Here is a 21,094-nt window from a genome sequence, read left to right on the forward strand (position 1 = left end):
GAGAGTTGAGTGGACCAAGTAGACAAACTGTCTCAAGAAGGGGAAGCATAATAAAGTGTGGTATTTGTAAGGAACCAGGTCACAACAAGAAAAAGTGTCCATCTAACCAACAAAGCAATACATCAGGTGAATATTTTTAAAAACATTACATCATTTGAACAAAGAATTGACATTTTAATTTTTGTTTGCAGTACCAAGTTCATCCAGGGGCAGTGGAGCAGACCCAAGTTTATCCAGGGGCAATGAAGGACCACCACCTACAGCCCAACCACCTCCTCCACCACCACATGTAGCCCAACCACCTCCTCCACCACCACCTGCAGCCCAACCACCACCTGTAGCCCAACAACCTCCTCCACCACCACCTGCAGCCCAACAACCTCCTCCACCACCACCTGCAGCCCCAATGCCAAGAAGAAGGGTCCCAGTTAGTAGAAGTGGAAGGAGGAAATATTCTGAACAGATTATCAAACAAGTATTAAGGAGGCAGATACCTGGGGTTGGGAGCAATGCAGATAACCCTTTAGTTATTGATTAATTTAGTGGGTGTGTAGTGGGTGGGTAGGAATATCTTTTGTAAGGCAGTTGTGATGTAAAGACAAAGTAGTAGTCTTTTTATTATGCTTTTCTATGGTACTATCAAGTAGGTGTATGGGCACATGGTGACCCTTCTTTTGTCTATGCAGGAATCTTTTGTGTTACCTAGAAACTACTTTTGTGTATGCAGACAAAAACTTATTTAATTTTGAATATTAATGGAGTATTACAATGAATCCAACCACCACATTCACTTACTTTTTTATTATATGTATTTGTTATATGTATGCTACTTTGTGATTCCATTCCAGTCAAAACTAATTCTTTATATGCATGATACTTTGTGATTCTATTCCAGTCAAAATCAAATATGTATTCATTGTTATATGTATGCTTCCTTATGATTCCATTCCAGTCAAAAATATTTCTTGGTGAATCCATTCCAGTCAAAGTTACTTCATTCCATTCCAACAAGAAGTTGAGATAATGGCTCCATTCTTTGTGATTCCATTCCAATGAAAGTTAATATGTATGCAGTTAATATGTATGCTTCTTTATAATTACATTTTCCATTACAATCAATGTTACTTCATTCCATTCCAACAAGAAGTTAAGACAACAACTCTATTCTATTCAAACAACATCTTTCAATACATCATGTGACTTCATTTCATCATATACGTGACTTCATTTCATCATATACACGATGATCAGAAAAAGAAATCCAATGGTAAACTTATATATTTTCTCCTTCATTGCAATGGCATCAGAGTACTTTTCCTTCTTCATCTGTTCCATGTCTTCCTTCACCTTCTCTACTTCGGTCTTCAATGCTACTAATTCAGCTTTCATTCCCTCCACCACTTCCATTAGAGGCATCTGTACAAGTTCTACATCCAACCATTTCCAATATTTGCATTTACCCTTCCACAATAAAATTTCAAAGTGAGATTTCAAATCTGGAATAAATGAATCAGAAAAGAGGGAAAATTTAAGTGAAATTGCTTACCTCATTGCACACCATGAAATGCCTCCCTGGATTCTTTGGTGTTGTTGATGTTAGAATACGTGCAGGGAACCCACAATCACAAGTTTTTGGATCATTCACTGTGGATTTCTTGCTTGATCGATTGAGGGAGGATGAGATGCTGTAGGAGGAAGCCATCGGGTATTAGGGCAACGGGGTATTAGGGCACAATAAATGAACAAAAAACGCCCCTCCTTTAATAACAAGAACCCTAGATGCCATGTAGGATCAAAACTGACACGTAGGATCAATAAATTCATTGAAACCGGCAAAAACCAGTCGGAAGGGGAAAATTTGCACAATTCAACAAGTTAAAGGGGTAATAGAGCACGAAAAAAAGTTCAGTGACCAAATGTGATCAAATTCAAAAGTATGTTACCCTCTCAAGTCATTATCCCTAGGTCAAAAAGTCATAAGTGTTTTCAAATAAGCTTTGTCAAACACCCTTGAAAAAATTAAAATGAAATTATTGGGCTACTAGTTAACTTAATGCAGTTAGAAGAAGTGCGACCAAAATAGCAAATTAACATCTATTGATTGTCATTTTGTGATATTAACTTTTCTTTTTTACCACCCACATAGATGGAACACAGAGACTAAGACTAAGAGCAACCACATCGGTGGTGAGGCTTGCAATTCTGCTGTAAATGTTACTTATATATTGTTTGCAATACACATCACTAGATATTATTATTTTATTAAAAATGTAATATACCATTTGGTTTTTAATATTAGATATGATTATATGATTATTTGATTAAAATACTAATATATCACTTTTGCAAGCCTTTCACAATTTGAAAGATGAAGTCCAAATGACATTCAGTTTTTGCTTAGTGATTGCAAGAAATTTTTGAAAGACCTGAAGTGGAAGGTCTCATACTCCCACTCATTTGTACAAAAACGGTGTATGCCTCATCATTAACATTTAAAAACAAATTGTCCACAAATAATCACCCTCCAACTTAAATTACTTTTGGTTTCTTTGGGCTTCAATATGGTACCATTTTTCTCACTCTTCAAGTCCAAAATCTAACAAACAACTCGAAAATCAGCTACAATAACATAATGAGAAATGGATATGATGAAATAAAATATGACCCACAACTAGAATCTTGATCAAAATAAGATTACGGAAATCATTAGTTTCTTCCTTACAAAGACCAACAAACAAATACAAATATCAACTAATGTTACAATATAAAACCAAGCAAACATAATCAGCTAATTCACATAGTAACCCAACAAAATCTTTGTCTATTTTGATGTTCGCGAACGATTAGCAACCTGTCTTCGCCATTCATGAATTGGAATCTGTATTAAATAATTGAAGTTAAAACTTACGTTCTGCTTCCTTTTGATTTAATACAGAAAGAACGACTTAATACAAAAAGAAAGTCAGTGAAAGGAGGCAAGAAGGCTTTCCTCGTTAAGCCCTAACTTTTTACAAATTTGCCATCATTTATTTTTTCCTTCCATTTCCCGATGTTCCCTTTCATTTTCTCGAGAATTTTTTAAACATTATTTATTTATTCGAAAAACACTTTATAAGAAAAATCAAAGGAAACATTTTCTAATCAAACCAAAAAAAATTTAAAAAATTAAAAAATTGAAGAATATGTTATGAATATTCTTACAGCGGGGAAACCACCATAGTCACCAGGTTTAGTAATATCCTTGGTCACACAACTACTAGCTGCTAGACGCACCTGCATTATGTTTTCCATTTTTTTGAATAATTAATGTATTAAATAATGATTACGAAAAATATATAATGAAATTAATAATCAAACTTTTTTTTATTTAAAACAAAATACTGAAATACTACCTTTGACACTATGGTGACATGATCACGAACTCCAACCCTTCCACCTAAAGTTACATAATCGCCAATCCTAAATATGAAAACAATGTAACAAATTTTATAAAAAACTCAAATGAATCTTATTAAATATTAAAAAAAAAATTGATAAATCGTTAAAAAAAATGTCATACGTTACAGAACCCGCAATGCCAACTTGCCCACATAACATGCAACATTTTCCAATCACTACATTATGACCAATCTGGACTAAATTATCAATCTTTGAATGATCACCTATCACAGTATCCCTCCAACTGCACAAAGGGTAGATATGTCATTTTGTATATTTAGAAACCTCAAAGTGTATCAACTCATAGAAAGAAAACAGTTTTAAGCTCACCTGCCTCTATCAATGCATGAATTTGCACCAATCTCAACATTATTCCCTATGAGAGTTTTCAGGGCCTGAAAATTAAAAATAAAAAATAGAATAAATTACAAATGAAATATGAAAACTGGAAGACAATATTATTGGAAATGAACACAGATTATTACTAACTTGATGCTTTTTCACCATGGCACCCTTCTCATCCAAGAAAAAACCAAAACCTGAAAAGAATGACTTCATTACAGATATTTAAAATTTTGAAATTAATTTATTGTTTGACACTTTTTTCAGTGAAATTGATTTTAATTACCATCTTGACCAATGCAGACTCCATGATGGATGACACATGAATCACCAATCGTGCAATTAGCAAGTGCAACATTATACCTAATGAAACAAAGGGAATTTAATACTACATTTTTATAGAGAAAGAAAGAAAAAAGTAAAATTAATAATTCAAATTTGATTATACCCTATCTTTGTGGATTCACCAATTGTGACATTGGGCCCAATAACAGCTCCTGATCCTACATGAACATTAGCACCCACAAGAGAGCCTGAATGGACTACTGCACCAAAATCTATTGATGCAGTGGGATCAATGCTTGCTGATTTGTGAAACATTCCTCCTCCTTTGTGCCATTTCAAAAATTCAAGGTCGTCACTTTCAAAAGCATCTTCTGATCTTGGATTTAAGCATATGAAGTAATGCAAGTGTGAGTTAGTGCATTGTCATGGCTATCAAAACATCTAAAATTACTAAAAGATAATTCTATGGAACTGATTAATAACGCAATGCGACCTAATAACATGTTTGTTTAACAAATTCATACCCCATTGATGCGTTAGTGCGTATGATACTACATTCACAATTCACAAATGCTAAAAACTGTATTACTCATACAGGCATTTCCTCGAACAGCTGAAATGCAAAGATAAGTGGGAAAGAAGAACGACAAAGCAATTCATAGTGAATTGCATAAACAACATTGGGTTTAGCTTACCGGAAGTTATGTGTCCGGTTACGCCGGCAGAGAAAGAAGAAAAATTACGGCAGCTGGCAAAAGTTGAGATGAATTTCTCCGGTGATGAAGCTTGCGACACGCGAATATTTGACTTCTGATAAATGGGGTTGAAGATGGATTTTGAGGAGTTAATAAGATTGCTTAATCGCTTGATATGAATTGCCATTAATGACATGTACCAGAAAGATGGAATTGATCACGTATAGAAGCGATCTTGAATACTAGCAATAGTCCAATTATCCTAATTCCTACGTCAATGTTCTAAAACGACTGTGCAACTAATTTTTGGAAAAAGAATAATAGGGTAATGAAGTTTTTAGACTTATAATTTTGGTTCAGTTTATATTTTAGGCATAAATTAATTTTTGTTTACAAAAAAACTTTTAAAAGTCGATAAAAATTTACATTTTGACCTATTTTATCGGTTGGAACCTATAAAAAATTAATTTGATACTTTGTGTAATTGACCAAAAATATTATGATTTTTCTACAAATAAAAATATTATTAGGACTTCTTTGCAAATAAAAACCTTATTATTATTATTATTATTATTATTATTATTAAAAATATAAATAAGTATACTATTTTTTAAATTCGGTATTATTAATAATGTTAATAATATATATAAATACGTTTAAATGACAAAAAATATATTAAAGATATTTTTTAAAGATAAAAGTAGAAATGATGATGATGCTTTAAGTACTTACTTTATAAATGGTCATTTCACATTTGTTATTATAGTTTTTAATTCATAATTTTAACACTTAACAACTTAAAAAGAAGTTGTCTATTTGTAAAATTGTATATAAATATTAATTTGCATCATCGACTATCAATATTATCATTAAACTTTCATTTTTTTTTCATTCTCAATTCGTAAGTGGACATATATATATATATATATATATATATATATATATATATATATATATATATATATATATATATATATATATATATATATTCTTGAATCGAGTTTGGGTTTACGACTAGGATCAAATGAAGATTATGATTGGGTATGCTACCACATGTATTAGTGGGTGGGCGTGTGCTATGTGTGTATGTGTTGTGTGTAAATATTTAAATTATCAAACATGTATGTAGCCCTTTTTCATTACTTTATTCATGTGGTTTTTTGAAAACATAACAGTTGTAATGTGATAAAGTAAAATATGTCATATTACTTTTTATTAAACATGATATTGTAATTAATACTTTTGAATTTTGATATGACTATCTATGTAGATGTTTGTAGTGGATCTATTAGATTTGAAAACAAATATTTTACACTAAACAATTTTATATACAAAGTGATGAATCTTTCTACCTGTTAATAAACAATTTTACCAATATGCAGCTTCTTTTAAATCGTTAAGTGTTAATATATGAACTGAAAACAATAATAACAAATGTGAAATGACCATATACACATTCATGATTTCAACGTTTAAAGCATCACCATTCCCTCTATCTTCACCCTTAAAAATATCTTTAATATTCTTTCTTTATTTAAATGTATTTATATGTATTATTAACATTATTCATTGATAGGGGTCAAGATCTTAAAACCTATCCATGATCCCAGATCTTAAAGGAGTCTCAGGATCTCGAACATACATCAGGATCTTGAACACCGTCATTATTATTTCCTAACGAGTTTAACGGCTATATTTCTTGTTTATTTCTCACATGTGAAGAAATGGTCAACATAAGACTCATTCACAAAGAAAAATCACTTCAGCCATGCTTAAAATTTGGGAATACCAAGTTAATACACGTTGCAAATACTAGTTCATCAGGATCCCATAAATATCAGACCTTTAGTTACATAACCTATACTATATATATATATATATATATATATATATATATATATATATATACTTGTAACATACATACAACGACAGATTGAGCTGTCACCTTAGACACCTTGAGCTACTGAAACGCTTATACTTGTTACTTCATCATTTTTTATGTAATTTATTCTTCAGTCAATAAAATCAAACAAGGCAGGTGATCATTATCACCTCCTAAGGTTTTATTTTAGAGATCCAATTAAGGATCAAGGGCTTTTCTTGTAAACCACTTGTGTCACTTCGATCTTAATCTGATACTTATATTAATCACAACACCACAGCCTCTCATACAATTTGGTTTATTTTCATTTGGTTGATTTTTTACCAAAACAATTTGGTGCCCGCCGTGGGGAGATGGTGTTCATAATTCTCGAAAACCATGTCTACACAAATCTTCTTGCTCTATTTCTCCCATTTCCTCAAAGAATCTTCCACCACCTCCAAATGTACCTCCCGGTCAGAGGAAAACTCTGTATACCTCTAAAAAGAACACATATCCAGTCATCAGCGATGGGAATCCAGTATCCCTGGAATTCCAGGATTCCTGTTATGATCTTTAACAACGAACTCTTCTCCATGGTGAAGACGGTAAAGAAACAATTGAATCAACAACAGAAGGACGACATGACATTGCTTAAAGAAATGGAAAGAATAAGAGTAGAGATACATAAACTGTGTGAAACAACGCCTTCGATTTTGCAACCAATGATCCTCGATTTTGACAACGCATGATCCCTAGGGAATCGTCGAGATACTATAAGCATTTTCTCTTTCAATTTGAAAGTCAAGTTTTAAAGACTAGTTATGAGAACTAGTTATTCTTCCTCTCCATGTATATGTAACGACCCAATTATCACGTCTAAAGATTTCATTTTTAAATCCATACTTTGGAAAACATTTGTGAATAAACATCGTTTGATCATATCATTTCATAAGAATATTTCGTGTCTGAAAACCAAAGCATAAAAACAACCATAATGTCAGAGTACAAAATCCCAGAATAACTCATGGTGCGGAAAACAATGTGCGTGTATGATGTGCTGCTACCACGCCAACTCCTTCCCCTTTGATGAAGAGGTACCTGAAAACAAAACTGTAAACTATAAGCACGAAGCTTAATGAGTTCCCCCATTGTACCGCATACCATACAATCACATAACATACAAATATTGTTAGGCATATCTGGGTGCCCGACCTACCCCTTCGGTCCTTTCGACCGGATACTGCTTAGCATATCTGGGTGCTGGCCTCCCCTTCGCTCCGTTCAAACGGATACTAGGGACTATTTCACCCTTCTATTACTACCACATAACATGTATCACATAATCACATTCGATCTATCATAACTGGGCATGACTACCCCTTTGGCCCTGTCGACCGGTGATCTCGGGGACTATCTCCTCTACAGCTACTAGCATATAACATATCATACTAGCACGTAAGATATTAGGTAATGGCTAACCTAGATGATATCACAAAGACCATCATCTAACATACGTCTCCTACTGGTGGCCATCATTGTGGCCTTAGACCCACCGCTACTGGAAGGCAACTCACCTCGTAGTAGCTGCTGAACTATGTGGGAAATCATCTGACTGCTTCTGCTGCCGCTCCGAAAATCCTCCGACTATAATTCCCACAAAACACTTAGTCACACACTGCCAACTGCTCTTAGGGTAAAATAACCATTTTACCCCTGACCAAGTCAAAGGTAAAGTCGAAGTCAACTTCCAGTTGACCTGACTCGCCGAGTTGGTTCGCTAACTCGCGGAGTCCCTATCCTTCTATTTGTCCTTATACCCGTCTCTACTCGTCAAGTTAGGTGATGACTCGACGAGTTTTCCTTCTAATTGAACATCGACTGAATCTTCATCAGACTCGCCGAGTTGTATGAACAACTCGTCGAGTTCATCTTCAACTGATGAACAGGTCATGTCCTTGACTCGCCGAGTTGTATGAACAACTTGTCGAGTTCATCTTCAATCTTAAGAAAATTGCCTTGGACTCGCCGAGTTTGTTCATGCACTCGCCGAGTCCTATGAATTCCAGAACCATGGCTTAGTCCAGAACGTTGGGCCACTCCCCGGGACCTCCCTGAAACCTTTCCACACTCAACTGGGTCCTTCACCTTAAACATAAAAGGGAGTCAAGCCTCGGACTCGCCGAGTCCCAAGAACGACTCGCCGAGTCGAGTATGTCCAAGTCTCATTTTCTCGATTTCTAGTGTACAACACTTGTCCAAAAGGTAGATCTAGGCTCCTAGGACCGTTCTAGCACGTAAAGTTACGAACTTTACGTGCATGCATGGGACTTTTGAGCCTAAAAGGCCTTAAAATGGCTCCTACAATGCATAAGGCCTTCTTTGAGTGCAAAAGCCACTCCTTTCTGCCTTGTAACCCCTCCAATGACCTAGATTTGAAACTTCAACCCCTAACCATGCTTGGAATCATGGTTGGTGACCAAAATGGCTTAGAAAAGCCCTAAAACTTCACAAAATGGGATCTATCAAATGGAAGATCAAGGTACAGACTTTTTACCTTCAATGAGCTAAAAATGGTGCACAAGCTCGGATTCCTTTAGCCTCCTCTTGTTCCTTCAAGCTTTTCCTTCCCTCCTTGGATCACAAAAGCACCAAAGTCACTCCAAATGTCTTAGATTGCTTCAATGACGGCTAGGGTTTGCTATAGGGGTCTTCTGGGAGCAAATGGGACGAAGGAGGCCGAGTTAAGGTGTTTAAATAGGGTGCAAACCCTCGGGTTAGGGTTTTTGTCCAAACAGGGCCTACTTGCCGAGTTTGGGACCCGACTCGTCGAGTCCACTGCTTAAACCCCGCGTCTCATCTCGCTTCTACTCGGCGAGTTGGTCTTTCAACTTGCCGAGTCCAAGGCCAAAATGCAAAAATATTAATAAAAGAATACGTACCAAGAACCAGGTGCTACATATTAATTGTATAAGACTAAGTTAAATGATCATGATGATGATACTTTCATCTCTCTTTAAGTAATTACTTGGGTTTTAACTTAAATCTTAAGAGATTCTTATTATTACAAGAAGAGGACTATGATCCATATCAAGTTGGAAAATTGTTAGTGGATATCTCTAGAGAGCTTCTATTTTAGAGCTTGTTGTCATCTTTATCAACTTCCTAATTGCCGAAAGGAACCAAAGACTTCAAAGATTAATTGAATATTTACTTTTCTATAGTTGTTTTAATCTTTCTAAGCTTTGCATAATGATCATTGGTGGGCAAAATAGTTTTACTTTATTCAAATCTAAAAATGTTTTCGTTGCTAATTACATCAAAATTTTCACTATAATTAGACTATTTTTGAGTAAAAACCCAACATACATGCATGTATGTATGTATGTATGTATGTATGTATGTATGTATGTATGTATGTATGTATGTATGTATGTATGTGTGTGTATGTATGTATGTATGTATGTATGTATGTATGTATGTATTTATGTATGTATGTATATATAGCATCAACACGAGAGATGATGTAAACGAAAGTATCGTTGACCAAATCGTTTTTGGAGGATAACATTTGTGACCCACTTGTAGAGACAACACCGATGAGCTATTCATTTATTTGACGATGATGATATCATGCTTCATATCTACCATGCCTCAAATTTGTGGTGGAGGTTAGGGATCATCGAAGTCATTTAATACCATAATCAAAATCATTAATGGGAGGCAGTGAAGTTGCGATGGTCTATATTGGAAAAAAATCATGATGGAAACGTTTTGGTGGTGGAGATGTAAGGGGGAGTAGGAGGCATGAGTTACATTTCTAATGCATGGATAGATTGAATTTCTCAATGATTGTCATGCCAAAGCTCAGAAGAAACGTTAGGCAATGTGGGTGGTGTCAAAGCACCAATTCTCAATATGGTGGACCCTTTTGAATTGTAACGCCCGGTTCCCGTGATGTATTTTAAATAAAAAAATTTCACTTTTATAAGAGAACTCGACGAGTTGGAGTCCCCAAACTCGTCGAGTAGGAGTTATTTTTGGGACGAGGATTAATTGACCTAATCGACGAGTTAGAAGCCCCAATTCGACGAGTAGGGTTGGCAGAGTGAAACCCTAATTTCAGGCTTTTGCACCCTATTTAAACATATTATTTCCCTAAAGCCTGGCCTCATTTACAGCCCGCAAATCCTAAAACTCTAGCCACGAAACCCTAGATCCTTGTGTGAGCTTTTGACACCTTTTTTAGAGCAAAATTATGATTTTGAAGCTTGTGGAAGAAGAGGAAGCTAGAGGACTCAAGAAGAAGAGACTAGATCCAGAAGTTAAGCTCCATTTCTAGTTCAATAGAGGTAAAAAGCTCCTAACTTGTCTGTTGTGTGTTTAGTTCTCTTCATCTCCACTTTTGTTGAGTTTTCGGTCCAATTGGTTCTTGGGAAATGGATGTCCCAAGTGATTTACCTTTCAGATCTGGGGTCTACAAAGGGTTCCATGGCATAAAGGTGCAAACTTTATGGCCATGGAAGCCCCATGCAAGCTTTAAGGTATCATTTTGGCCTTTATATCCCCAAAAGGCCATGTATTGAGGGAAAGTCTGAAACTTTAAGTGTTCATTTGGTGTCTAGGGCCTAGATCTCTGTTTTCATGCTTTGGTTTGGAGTATTATGGCTTTTGGACTAAGATATATGTCTTAAAGGATTAGGGTTTGAGCTAAACCCATTAAAGGAAGATATTAACAGGTAAATTTGGAAACTTTACCCTTAAAAGGACCTTTTCAATGTGTGGAAGAAGTATGGAGTCCATATCTGATGGATAAGAGCTTATTCTATTAAGAAGGCCAAACATACTAAAGAACTTGTCGAGTCCTTGAGGAACTCGACGAGTTGGGATGAAATGTCCCGATTCTGTAAAAAGGAAAACTCGACGAGTCTAAGGATGACTCGACGGGTAGAATGGGAAAGTCCTGATACCATGGATAGGAGGAACTCATCGAGTTGTGAAAGAACCCGACGAGTTGGATCGCAAGTGCAAGGTTTGATGAATCATTAAACTCGACGAGTTGATGGACCAACTAGGTGAGCTGATTTACCAGATGTTGACTTTGACCAGGGTGTTGAGTTTGACTTTGACTTTAACCAACTTGACCCTTAAAGGGGTTATGAGTATGAAAAGGGTAATTACAGGAAATGTTTATGTGTAGGAGTCTGAGAGGGGTCGATTTTAGAGCAGGAGCATTTGCAGCCATTTCCCAGTTATCGAGGCGAGTTACCTTCTAGTAGAAGTGGGTCGAAGGCACCAATGTCGACTGACTAGTAGTTGATTATAGTTAAGATGATTGTCTTTGTGATAATTTTCTGGTATGCCACTATTTCTTATGAGTTATGTGCTAGTATGCTATGATATTATGTGATAGAGGTAGGAGGGGTGGGATGGACCCCGTTATTGGTCGTAAGGACCGAAAAGGTAGGTCAAGCACCTAGATATGCTTGGAAATATGTTATGCTATATTATTATGTGGTAGTGGTAGGGGTGAAATAGTCCCCGTAATTGGTTGAAATAGACCGGAGGGTAGGTCGGGCACCCAGATATGCCTGGCAGGGTAGGTCGAGCACCCAGATATGCTTGATAGGGGTAGTTCATGCACCCCCATTATGTCTAATAAGGGTAGGTTGAGCACACAGATATGCTAAACATGGTAGGTTGGGCACCTAGATATACCTGACAATATATTTATTATATGGTATGTGGTATAATGGGGGAACTCACTTAGCTTTGTGCTTACGGTTTTTAGTTTTGGTTTCAGGTACTTCTTCTTCGAAAGGAAAGGAGCCGACATAAGTACAACGCATCACACCACTATCTTCCGCACTATGATGTTCTTGGGATTTGTACTCTGAAATTATTATGATTTGTTTGAAAATTGATACATATGATTTATGGTTTATATGATATGAGATAAAACAATGATGCTTTCAATAATCTGTCTTATGAATTATTAAATTAAAAATAAAATTTTTGGTCATGGATTTTGGGATGTTACAAGTTGATATCAGAGCCTTGGTTTGAGGGATTCGGACACACCTTCCGGGGTGTCTGGACTCAAATCGATGGTTTGAAAGATTCTTAAAAGAAAATAATTTTTCTAAAAATTAAAATAAAGAGTTTTGAGAAAGAACAAGGTGTGTGATGCGTGCAATCGGTCGAGCTCAAGTAAGTTTTCCCCAAGATACCCATACATGTTGCTATGATATATGATATGATTATGAGAACTGCATGATAGATTGGGACTAAGGATCTAGGATGGATGCATTATATGCCTATTATATGATAACTTCATGCTAGATTAGGGCTAAGGATCTAGGAAGATGCCTTATGTGCCTGTTGTATGTGATTTGCGAACTGCATGATAGTACTGACTAGTCAGCGATATGATAGTCTGGATAGGATATGCTTGGTTTAGGTTACTCAATGCCCGAATGCTACTTGTTTTGTGCTTTAGGAATCCTAGTTATCTTTAACAAACTAGTAAATGAATATGTTAAGTTACATATTATGAGGACTAAATAATTTTAGAAGCTTAGGTCTAGCCCTATTTTGCAGCTCTTGTTTGAGTCCAACCGTTGTAGGGCATGGTATTTCATTCGAAGAATTATCTGGTCTTAGTAATATGTAATAGTATTTGTGAGCTAGTTAGGGGAAGATAATAAGGACTCCTTATGTAGCTGATGGTGGAGAGTGGGTCGGAGATTACCCTAAGGTAAGCCTGGGATGAGATTAACACAGTGAGAAGTAGTACTGAAAGGGACTTGGTGAAGTCAAGGCAGTTCTTGAGGAAAGTATGAATAGATGTGGAAGGTAGTATGGGCTCGTACTATTGAAAGCAGAGGATCCATACTCGAGTTGAGGAGGGCTGAGATAGAACCAGGGAACTTGCAGAGTGTGCGACCTCTCGAGATTATGTATAACTCTGACGATTATGTGTTTTGTAGAAGAATGGTGGTGACGCGTCACGAAGTAGGAGGTTCAGGGTCTGGATCTAGATCAGGTTTAGGTTTAGTTCAGGTTCGGGTGCGGGTTCCAAGCTGGTTGAAGATGGATTATGCGAGTTCATCACATTTGAGATTACGAGAGGCATCCTTGAGGCGACCCCGATGTTTTTCGGGTCGATCAAGGAAGGGATCATTGAGTTGACAGAGGATCGCCTCAGGGCATTCCGAAGTGATATGGTATCTAGCCAGTCGGGGTAACACACACTCTCCTTCAAGGACTTTAGGGGATGTGGTGCGCCAGACTTTCACGGAATGAAGGACCCTATTATGACCAAGAGATGGATCGCATACATTGAGTCTGCACGGTTGATGAGCTTCTGCCCTAAGGGGTTGAAGGTCCGGTATTCTGCGGGATGTTTGAGAGACATAAGTAGGGACTGGTGGGAGGCATTCAGTGATTCGTTGGGATCCCCAGCCATTGAGGCTATGACCTGGCCGAACTATGTGACCAGGTTTAAGGCTGAGTTTGTGTCGGCTGTGGAGCTTCAGCAGCTGGCCAGGGAGTTTCTTGATATGAGGTAGAAGACCGAGTCAGTGGCAGATATTACCGCCAAGTTCAGAGAGAGGGCCTTACTGGTGCCTCAGTACGCAGGGGATGAGGAGATGAGGAAGACTCGGTACCACGACATGTTGAGAGCTGACATCCGGAAACATGTCAGCTACTCGGCATGTCTGACCTTAGAGGACATGATAGTCAGGGCGAGGGAGATGGAGATTGACATAGAGCACCTCAGGAAGAGGAAAGGCGAAGACTAGGGAGACGACTAAGGTTTCTGGGAAGAAACCTAAGGGATTCAACTCAAAGTCGAAGGGACAGCAAGGATGGATCCGCTATAAGAAATGCGACAGGCCATATGAGGGAGTGTGCACGGCTGGGGGATTGGGCAGCTACAAGTGCAGCAAGACTGGGCACTTTAGCAAGGATTATACAACCCCTACTCCGTCTATTCAGACATCAGACATGATTTGCTTTCATTGCAATATGAGGGGCCATTAAAAGGCTAACAGCCCTAAACTGACATCAGGAGCGCTAGTGGCGGCCCCAGCTCCAGTGACCCTACAGATCATAGATGGCCGATAGGGCAAGATAGATGCTCTAGTGGTGAGGAGTCGAGCCTTCCAGTTGACCGCCAAGGAGGCTCGTGCCGCACCAGATGTGGTGACAGGTATGTTTCTTCTCCCTAACTTTTATTACATGTCGGTTATGATATATGTTTTATGTGTTTTGTTTAGGATCGTTCTATGTGAATGGCATCCCAGTAAAGGTGTTATTTGACTCGGGAGCTACCCGATCATTTGTATCTCTTGCAGTCAGCAAGAGGTTTGCTGAGTCTTCGAGTATCTTGGATTGTCCTTTAGAGGTCGAGATTGCGAACGACCGATCTGTCCAGGCATCGGAGGTCTACAGTGACTGTGTTCTGAGGATGTATGAAGAGCGTTACCTCATGGATTTGGTTCCCATTCCTTTGTGTGGGAACAAGGTTATCATAGGCATGGATTAGTTGAGCCCTAATGGGGCGGTGATCGACTACGCGCAACAGTTGGTACGTGTTAGGACCCTAAGTGGGGGAGAGTTAGTGATTCAGGGCGAGAGGCCACAACGTAGACCAGCTTTGTGTTTGGCAATGAGGGCTAGATGCTACCTCTAGCTGGGTTGCGTAGGGTATGTCGCCTACGCTATAAATACCTAGGAGGCGGGTAAGGCGACCATGAGTGATTTCCCAGTTGTGCGAGAGTACCCGGACGTATTTCTAGAGGAGTTGCTTGGGATACCTCTGGAGAGACAAGTGGAGTTCAAGATCAACTTAGTTCTCGGTACGGCTCCGATAACCAAGGCACCGTATCGGTTGGCTCTGCCCGAGATGCATGAGTTGTCTACACAGTTGCAGGAGCTGTTAGACAAGGGATTCATTAGATTGAGCAGTTCACCTAGGGGAGCCCCGATCCTGTTTGTGAAGAAAAAGGACGGGTCACATCGGATGTGTATAGATTATTGGGAGCTGAACAAGGTAACAGTGAAGAACCGTTACCCACTTCTGAGGATTGATGATCTCTTCGACTAACTACATGGGGTATCTTGGTTTTCCAAGATAGATTTGCGTTCATGTTATCACCAAATACGAGTCAGAGATGAGGATATATAGAAGACTGCCTTTCGGACTCGCTATGGCAACTATGAGTTCGTTGTGATGCCCTTTGGGCTCACCAATGCTCCTTTCGCGTTCATGGACCTCATGAACCGTGTATGCAGACCGATGTTGGATCGATTTGTGATAGTCTTTATTGATGACATATTGGTTTACTCCAAGATGCAAGAGCAGCACGAGGAGAACTTGTGAGAGGTGTTGGATACCATGAGGAGGGAGATCTTGTATGCCAAGTTATCCAAGTGTGAGTTCTGGTTGTGCGAGGTGCAGTTTCTGGGGCACCTTGTCAACCAGAACGGTATTTCGGTCAACCCAGCCAAGGTGGAGGCCATGAATAGATGGGAGATTCTGAAGTCTCCATTTGAGATTTGGAGTTTCCTCGGTTTAGCAGACTATTATCGGAGATTCATACAAGATTTCTCCAAGATAGCGGTACCACTGAACCGACTAGCGAAGAAGGCTGTTGTATTTTGTTGGGGGCCTGAGCAACAGGCAACGTTTGAGACTTTGAGAAAGAGATTGTATGTAGCGTCGATCTTAACCCTGCCAGAGGGCGTGGAGGACTTTGTAGTATACTGCAACGCGTCCATCTCACGCTTAGGCGCAGTATTGATGCAGAGGGGGCATGTCATTGCCTACGCCTCGAGGCAGCTAAAGCCTCACGAGGCGAACTACCCGACACACGACCTGGAGTTGGGGGAGGTTGATTTTGCCCTCAAGATTTGGTGGCATTACCTCTATGGGGTTCGTTGTATCATTTACATAGATCACAAGAGCTTGAGGTACCTCATGGATCATCCGAATATGAACATGAGGCAACAGCGATGGTTAGATGTGGTGAACGATTACGACTGTAAGATCCTTTACCACCCGGGGAAGGCCAATGTTGTGGTTGATACACTTAGCCGCAAGGCAGCCCCGATCAAAGACATCTGCTTGAGGATGACAGTGGTGACTCCACTTTTGGAGTAGATCCATGAGGCGCATGTCGAGGGAATGAAAGAGGAGTGCCAGAAGTGTGAGCGGATCACAGGCCAGGTGGCCTCGTTCGATTATGACAATTATGGGCTGCTGACCCTGCATCATAGGTTCTGGGTTCCTTACTAGGGCGGGGTGCACTGGGTTCTGATGGATGAGGCCCACAATTCAAGGTTCTCAATCCATTATGGGGAGACGAAGATGTACATGGATCTTTGCCTTGATTATTGGTGGCCCTGCATGAAGCGGGACATAGCTTTGTACGTGGAGCGGTGCTTGACCTGTAGTAAGGTCAAGGCCGAGCACCAGAGGCCACATGGCAAGACACATTCGTTGGATATCCCAGTGTGGAAATGGGAGGATATTACTATGGATTTTATCACAAAGCTTTCCAAGACCGCACGGGGAGTGGACTTGATTTAGGTCATCGTGGATCGGTTGACCAAGAGTGTCCATTTCATCCCGATCCAGGAGACGATCTCATACGAGAAGCTGGCTAACATCTACATTAGAGAGGTAGTAGCTCGACACAGAGTGCCAGTCTCCATGATTTCTGACCGAGATGTACGGTTTACATCCATATTCTGGAAGAAATTTCACAACGAGTTGGGTACTCGTCTGCACTTTAGCACTGCTTTTCACCTGTAAACGGATGGTTAGAGTAAGCAGACCATACCGACCTTGGAGGATATGCTGCGAGCATGCGTTTTAGACTTTGGTGGTAGCTGGGATACCTACCTTCCCTTGGCAGAGTTCTCCTGTAATAATAGCTACGACACTAGCATTGACTGTCCTCCCTTTAAGATGTTATATGGGAGGAAGTGCAGAACCCTGATATGTTGGGGTGAGGTTGGATAGAGGGTCATGGGGAGTACCGAAGTGGTACTCAAGACAACAGAAAGGATCCATCAGGTTCGAAGTAGGCTTCAAACTGCTCAAATTTGGCAAAAAAGTTATGCCGACAAGCACCGTTCAGACCTGGAGTTCTAGGTGGGAGATATGGTCCTTTTGAAGGTGTCACATTGGAAAGGTGTCATCTGGTTTAGGAAATGGGGCAAGTTGGGCCCCAGGTACATTGGTACATTCAGGGTATTTGCCTGGGTGGGCCGGGTGGCATATTGATTGGACCTGCCAGCCGAGCTTAGTCAGATCCACAACACCTTCCATGTCTCCCAGTTGCGAAAGTGATTGGTAGATGACTTCGCAGTGGTGCCTCTAGAGGATATTCAGGTGGACGGTAGCTTGAACTACATCGAGCGACCCGTAGCAATTCTCGACATGAAGACAAAGGATATGAGGAACAAGAGGGTTGAGTTAGTGAATGTGCAATGGCAGCACCGCAAGGACTCGGAATGGACTTGGGAGCCAGATGACGAGATGAGGGAGCACTACCCAAAGCTATTTCCAGACGCAGCTGACTTCGAGGACGAAGTCTAAAATAAGTGGGGGAGATTTGTAATACCCGGTTCCTGGTACATATTTTAAATAAAGTTTATTCACTTTTATAAGAGAACTCGACGAGATGGAGTCCCCACACTCGTCGAGTATAAGTTATTTTTGGGACGCGGGTTAACAGACCTACTCGACGAGTTGGGAGCCCCAACTCGAAGAGTAGGGCTGGCTGAGTGAAACCCTAATTTCAGGGTTTTGCACCCTATTTAAACATATTAATCCCTAAAGGCTTGCCTCATTTACAGCATGCAAGTCCCAAAACCCTAGCCACGAAACCCTAAATCCTTGTGTGAGCTTGTGAGACCTTTTTGAGAGAAAACTAATGATTTTGAAGCTTGTGGAAGAAGAGGAAGCTAGAGGACTCAAGAAGAAGAGAGTAGATCCAGAAGTTAAGCTACATTTTTGGTTCAATAGAGGTAAAAAGCTCCTAACTTGTCTATTGTGTGTTTAGATCTCTTCATCTCCACTTTTGTTGAGTTTTCAGTCCAAGTAGCTTGGTCCTTGGGAAATGGACGTCCCAAGTGATTGACCTTTCAGATCTGGGGTCTAGAAGGGGTTCCATGGCATAAAGGTGCAAACTTTATGGCCATGGAAGCCCCATGCAAGCTTTAAGGTATCATTTTGGCCTTTTAATCCCCAAAAGGCCATGCATGGAGGGAAAGTCTGAAACTTTACGTGTTCATTTGGTGTCTAGGGCCTAGATCTTAGTTTTCATGCTTTGGTTTGGAGTATTATGGCTTTTGGACTAAGATCTATGTCTTAAAGGATTAGGGTTTGAGCTAAACCCATTAAAGGAAGATATTAACGGGTAAAGTTGGAAACTTTACCCTTAAAAGGACCTTTTCAGTAGAGGAACTCGACTAATTGGGATGAAATGTCCCGATTCTGTAAAAGGGAAAAGTCGACGAGTCTAAGGATGAATCGATGAGTAGAATGGGAAAGTCTCGATACCATGGATAGGAGGAACTCGTCGAGTTGTGAAAGAATACGATGAGTTGGATCTCGAGTGCAAGGTTTGATGAATCATGGAACTCGACGAGTTGATGGACCAACTCGGCAAGTTGAGTCAACCAAATGTTGACTTTGACCATATGTTGACTTTGACCAAGGTGTTGACTTTGACTTTGACTTTGGCCAACTTGAACCTTAAGGGGTTATGAGTATGAAAAGGGTAATTAAAGGAAATGTTTATGTGTAGGATTCTGAGAGGGGTCGATTTCAGAGCAGGAGCCTTTGCATCCATTTCCCAGTTATCAAGGTAAGTTACCTTCCAGTAGAAGTGGGTTGAAGGCACCAATGCCGACCCACTAGTAGTTAATTATAGTTAAGATGATTGTCTTTGTGATAATTTTCAGGTATGCCACTTTCTGTTATGAGTTATGTGCTAGTATGCTATGATATTATGTGATATTGGTAGGAGGGTTGGGACAGACCCCCTTATCGGTTGTAAGGACCGACATGGTAGGTCGGGCACCTAAATATGTGGTAGTGTATGGGAGAAATATGATGGGTTTTGAGCACTCTAAAAACCTTATGGTGCACATTCAACCCTAAATGCTTTGGATCTATGTTTTCTCTAATTATAGATGCAATTTGATTTTCCAAAGCATTATCCTAACTAGCATACAAAGCATGGGTACTTGAATAACAAAAACTAATTAGATGACTTACCTCTTCTTGTAGCTTGTTAACTTGGACCTTTATGAGCCTAGCATCCCAAATGTGATGCCTCAAATGCTTCACAAAACACCACTAACAATGGAGGACTTGAGAAAGAGTGAATTGCACACAAAATCGGCTCTTATGATCTCCTAGAACAACTAGTGCTAATTTTAGGAGCTATGGGGCTTCTTTCATAGTGTGACAAAACCCTAATGCACCATGAACTTTCATATTACTTAGGATCCATGAGTTAAACCTCCATGGACTATCTATGGACTACCATATTGGTTTAGCCTATCCTAAATAACCATAGGCCCACACTATAAGAATCATTGATTTACCAAATCAATCACTGTACATTTACTTTGTCTCTTTTGATCACTAAATTAAATCCAAATTAATTTTTGATCAATACTAATTAAATAATATGATTTCATATTAATATATTAGAACTTATAATATATTAATAAATCATAAATAACCTTTTCTCAAAAGTCCATCCTTTCAAATTGTTCCGGTGGAATGCAACTTAAATGGACCATGCTGCTTTCAGGTCAATTACATAAGGAATATTGTGACATCCCTATTTTCACGGCTAGAAAAGACCGATTTTTTTGTTTATGCTTTATAAAAATCAGAGTACCTCTTTTAATAAAAATGTTGCGAAATTTGTTCCTAGTAAAACATGATAAATACGTTATCAAAGCATTTCCGAAGAAAAGTATTTTTATTCATTTTAAAACATTTGGGATGTCATCGTCAATACATAAACATAAGCATAAACAGAACTTACATTCATTATCACTAGTGATTTATATCTCCTTAATCTCTCAATGGAATGTGACTTCATATCAACATCTGTGATATAAATAAACTGAGTGGGTCAGGTTGGGAAACCTGGTGAGTACATAGGGTTTTCAATCCACAATAGATAAGTTTATTAACTTTATCAAACTAAAAAAACCCGATTACCCGTTCCCATTATCTTCACTTTACGTCCCTAAAACATCTAACACAAGGGACCTAGTCTAAGGACTTTCATCGGGGTGACAACACATGCTTTGGGGATTCCTTAGCAATTCATGTCAAATAAGGCAACCATGTGGGGGATGAAGTACTGCTGGTGAGCACACAGTTCAAATAAACACCTACAGGTTGCGAGCCTGCTAGCATTCCACTGGACTG

At 39.1% G+C, this 21,094-nt stretch overlaps 1 protein-coding gene across 1 annotated transcript; it reads right to left on the reverse strand.

The window, feature by feature from the left end:
• Positions 1–2,661: 2,661 nt before the first annotated feature.
• LOC145062139 (putative UDP-3-O-acylglucosamine N-acyltransferase 2, mitochondrial) lies at positions 2,662–5,072 on the reverse strand. The gene is made up of 9 exons (XM_079009773.1): positions 4,761–5,072; positions 4,229–4,436; positions 4,067–4,143; positions 3,928–3,977; positions 3,769–3,833; positions 3,560–3,682; positions 3,393–3,459; positions 3,202–3,273; positions 2,662–2,878 (listed from the first exon to the last, which is right to left on the reverse strand). The coding sequence occupies exons 1-9, from the start codon at positions 4,954–4,956 to the stop codon at positions 2,822–2,824; spliced, it is 915 nt and encodes a 304-aa protein (XP_078865899.1). The 5' UTR covers positions 4,957–5,072; the 3' UTR covers positions 2,662–2,821.
• Positions 5,073–21,094: the final 16,022 nt, after the last annotated feature.

Source organism: Lactuca serriola, chromosome 7 (genome assembly GCF_051521515.1).
Source record: "Lactuca serriola cultivar US96UC23 chromosome 7, Lser_US96UC23_V15, whole genome shotgun sequence".
Lineage (NCBI taxonomy): Eukaryota > Viridiplantae > Streptophyta > Magnoliopsida > Asterales > Asteraceae > Lactuca > Lactuca serriola.

What these genes read in the sequence shown, in the direction of transcription:
- LOC145062139 (XM_079009773.1), bottom strand. Translation starts at nt 4,956, where the DNA reads ATGTCATTAATGGCAATTCATATCAAGCGATTAAGCAATCTTATTAAC. An exon ending in AACCGGACACATAACTTCCG is followed by an intron (nt 4,437 to 4,760) that starts GTAAGCTAAACC and finishes ATCCAAGATCAG; the next exon opens with AAGATGCTTTTGAAAGTGAC. An exon ending in GGTGAATCCACAAAGATAGG is followed by an intron (nt 4,144 to 4,228) that starts GTATAATCAAAT and finishes TTGTTTCATTAG; the next exon opens with GTATAATGTTGCACTTGCTA.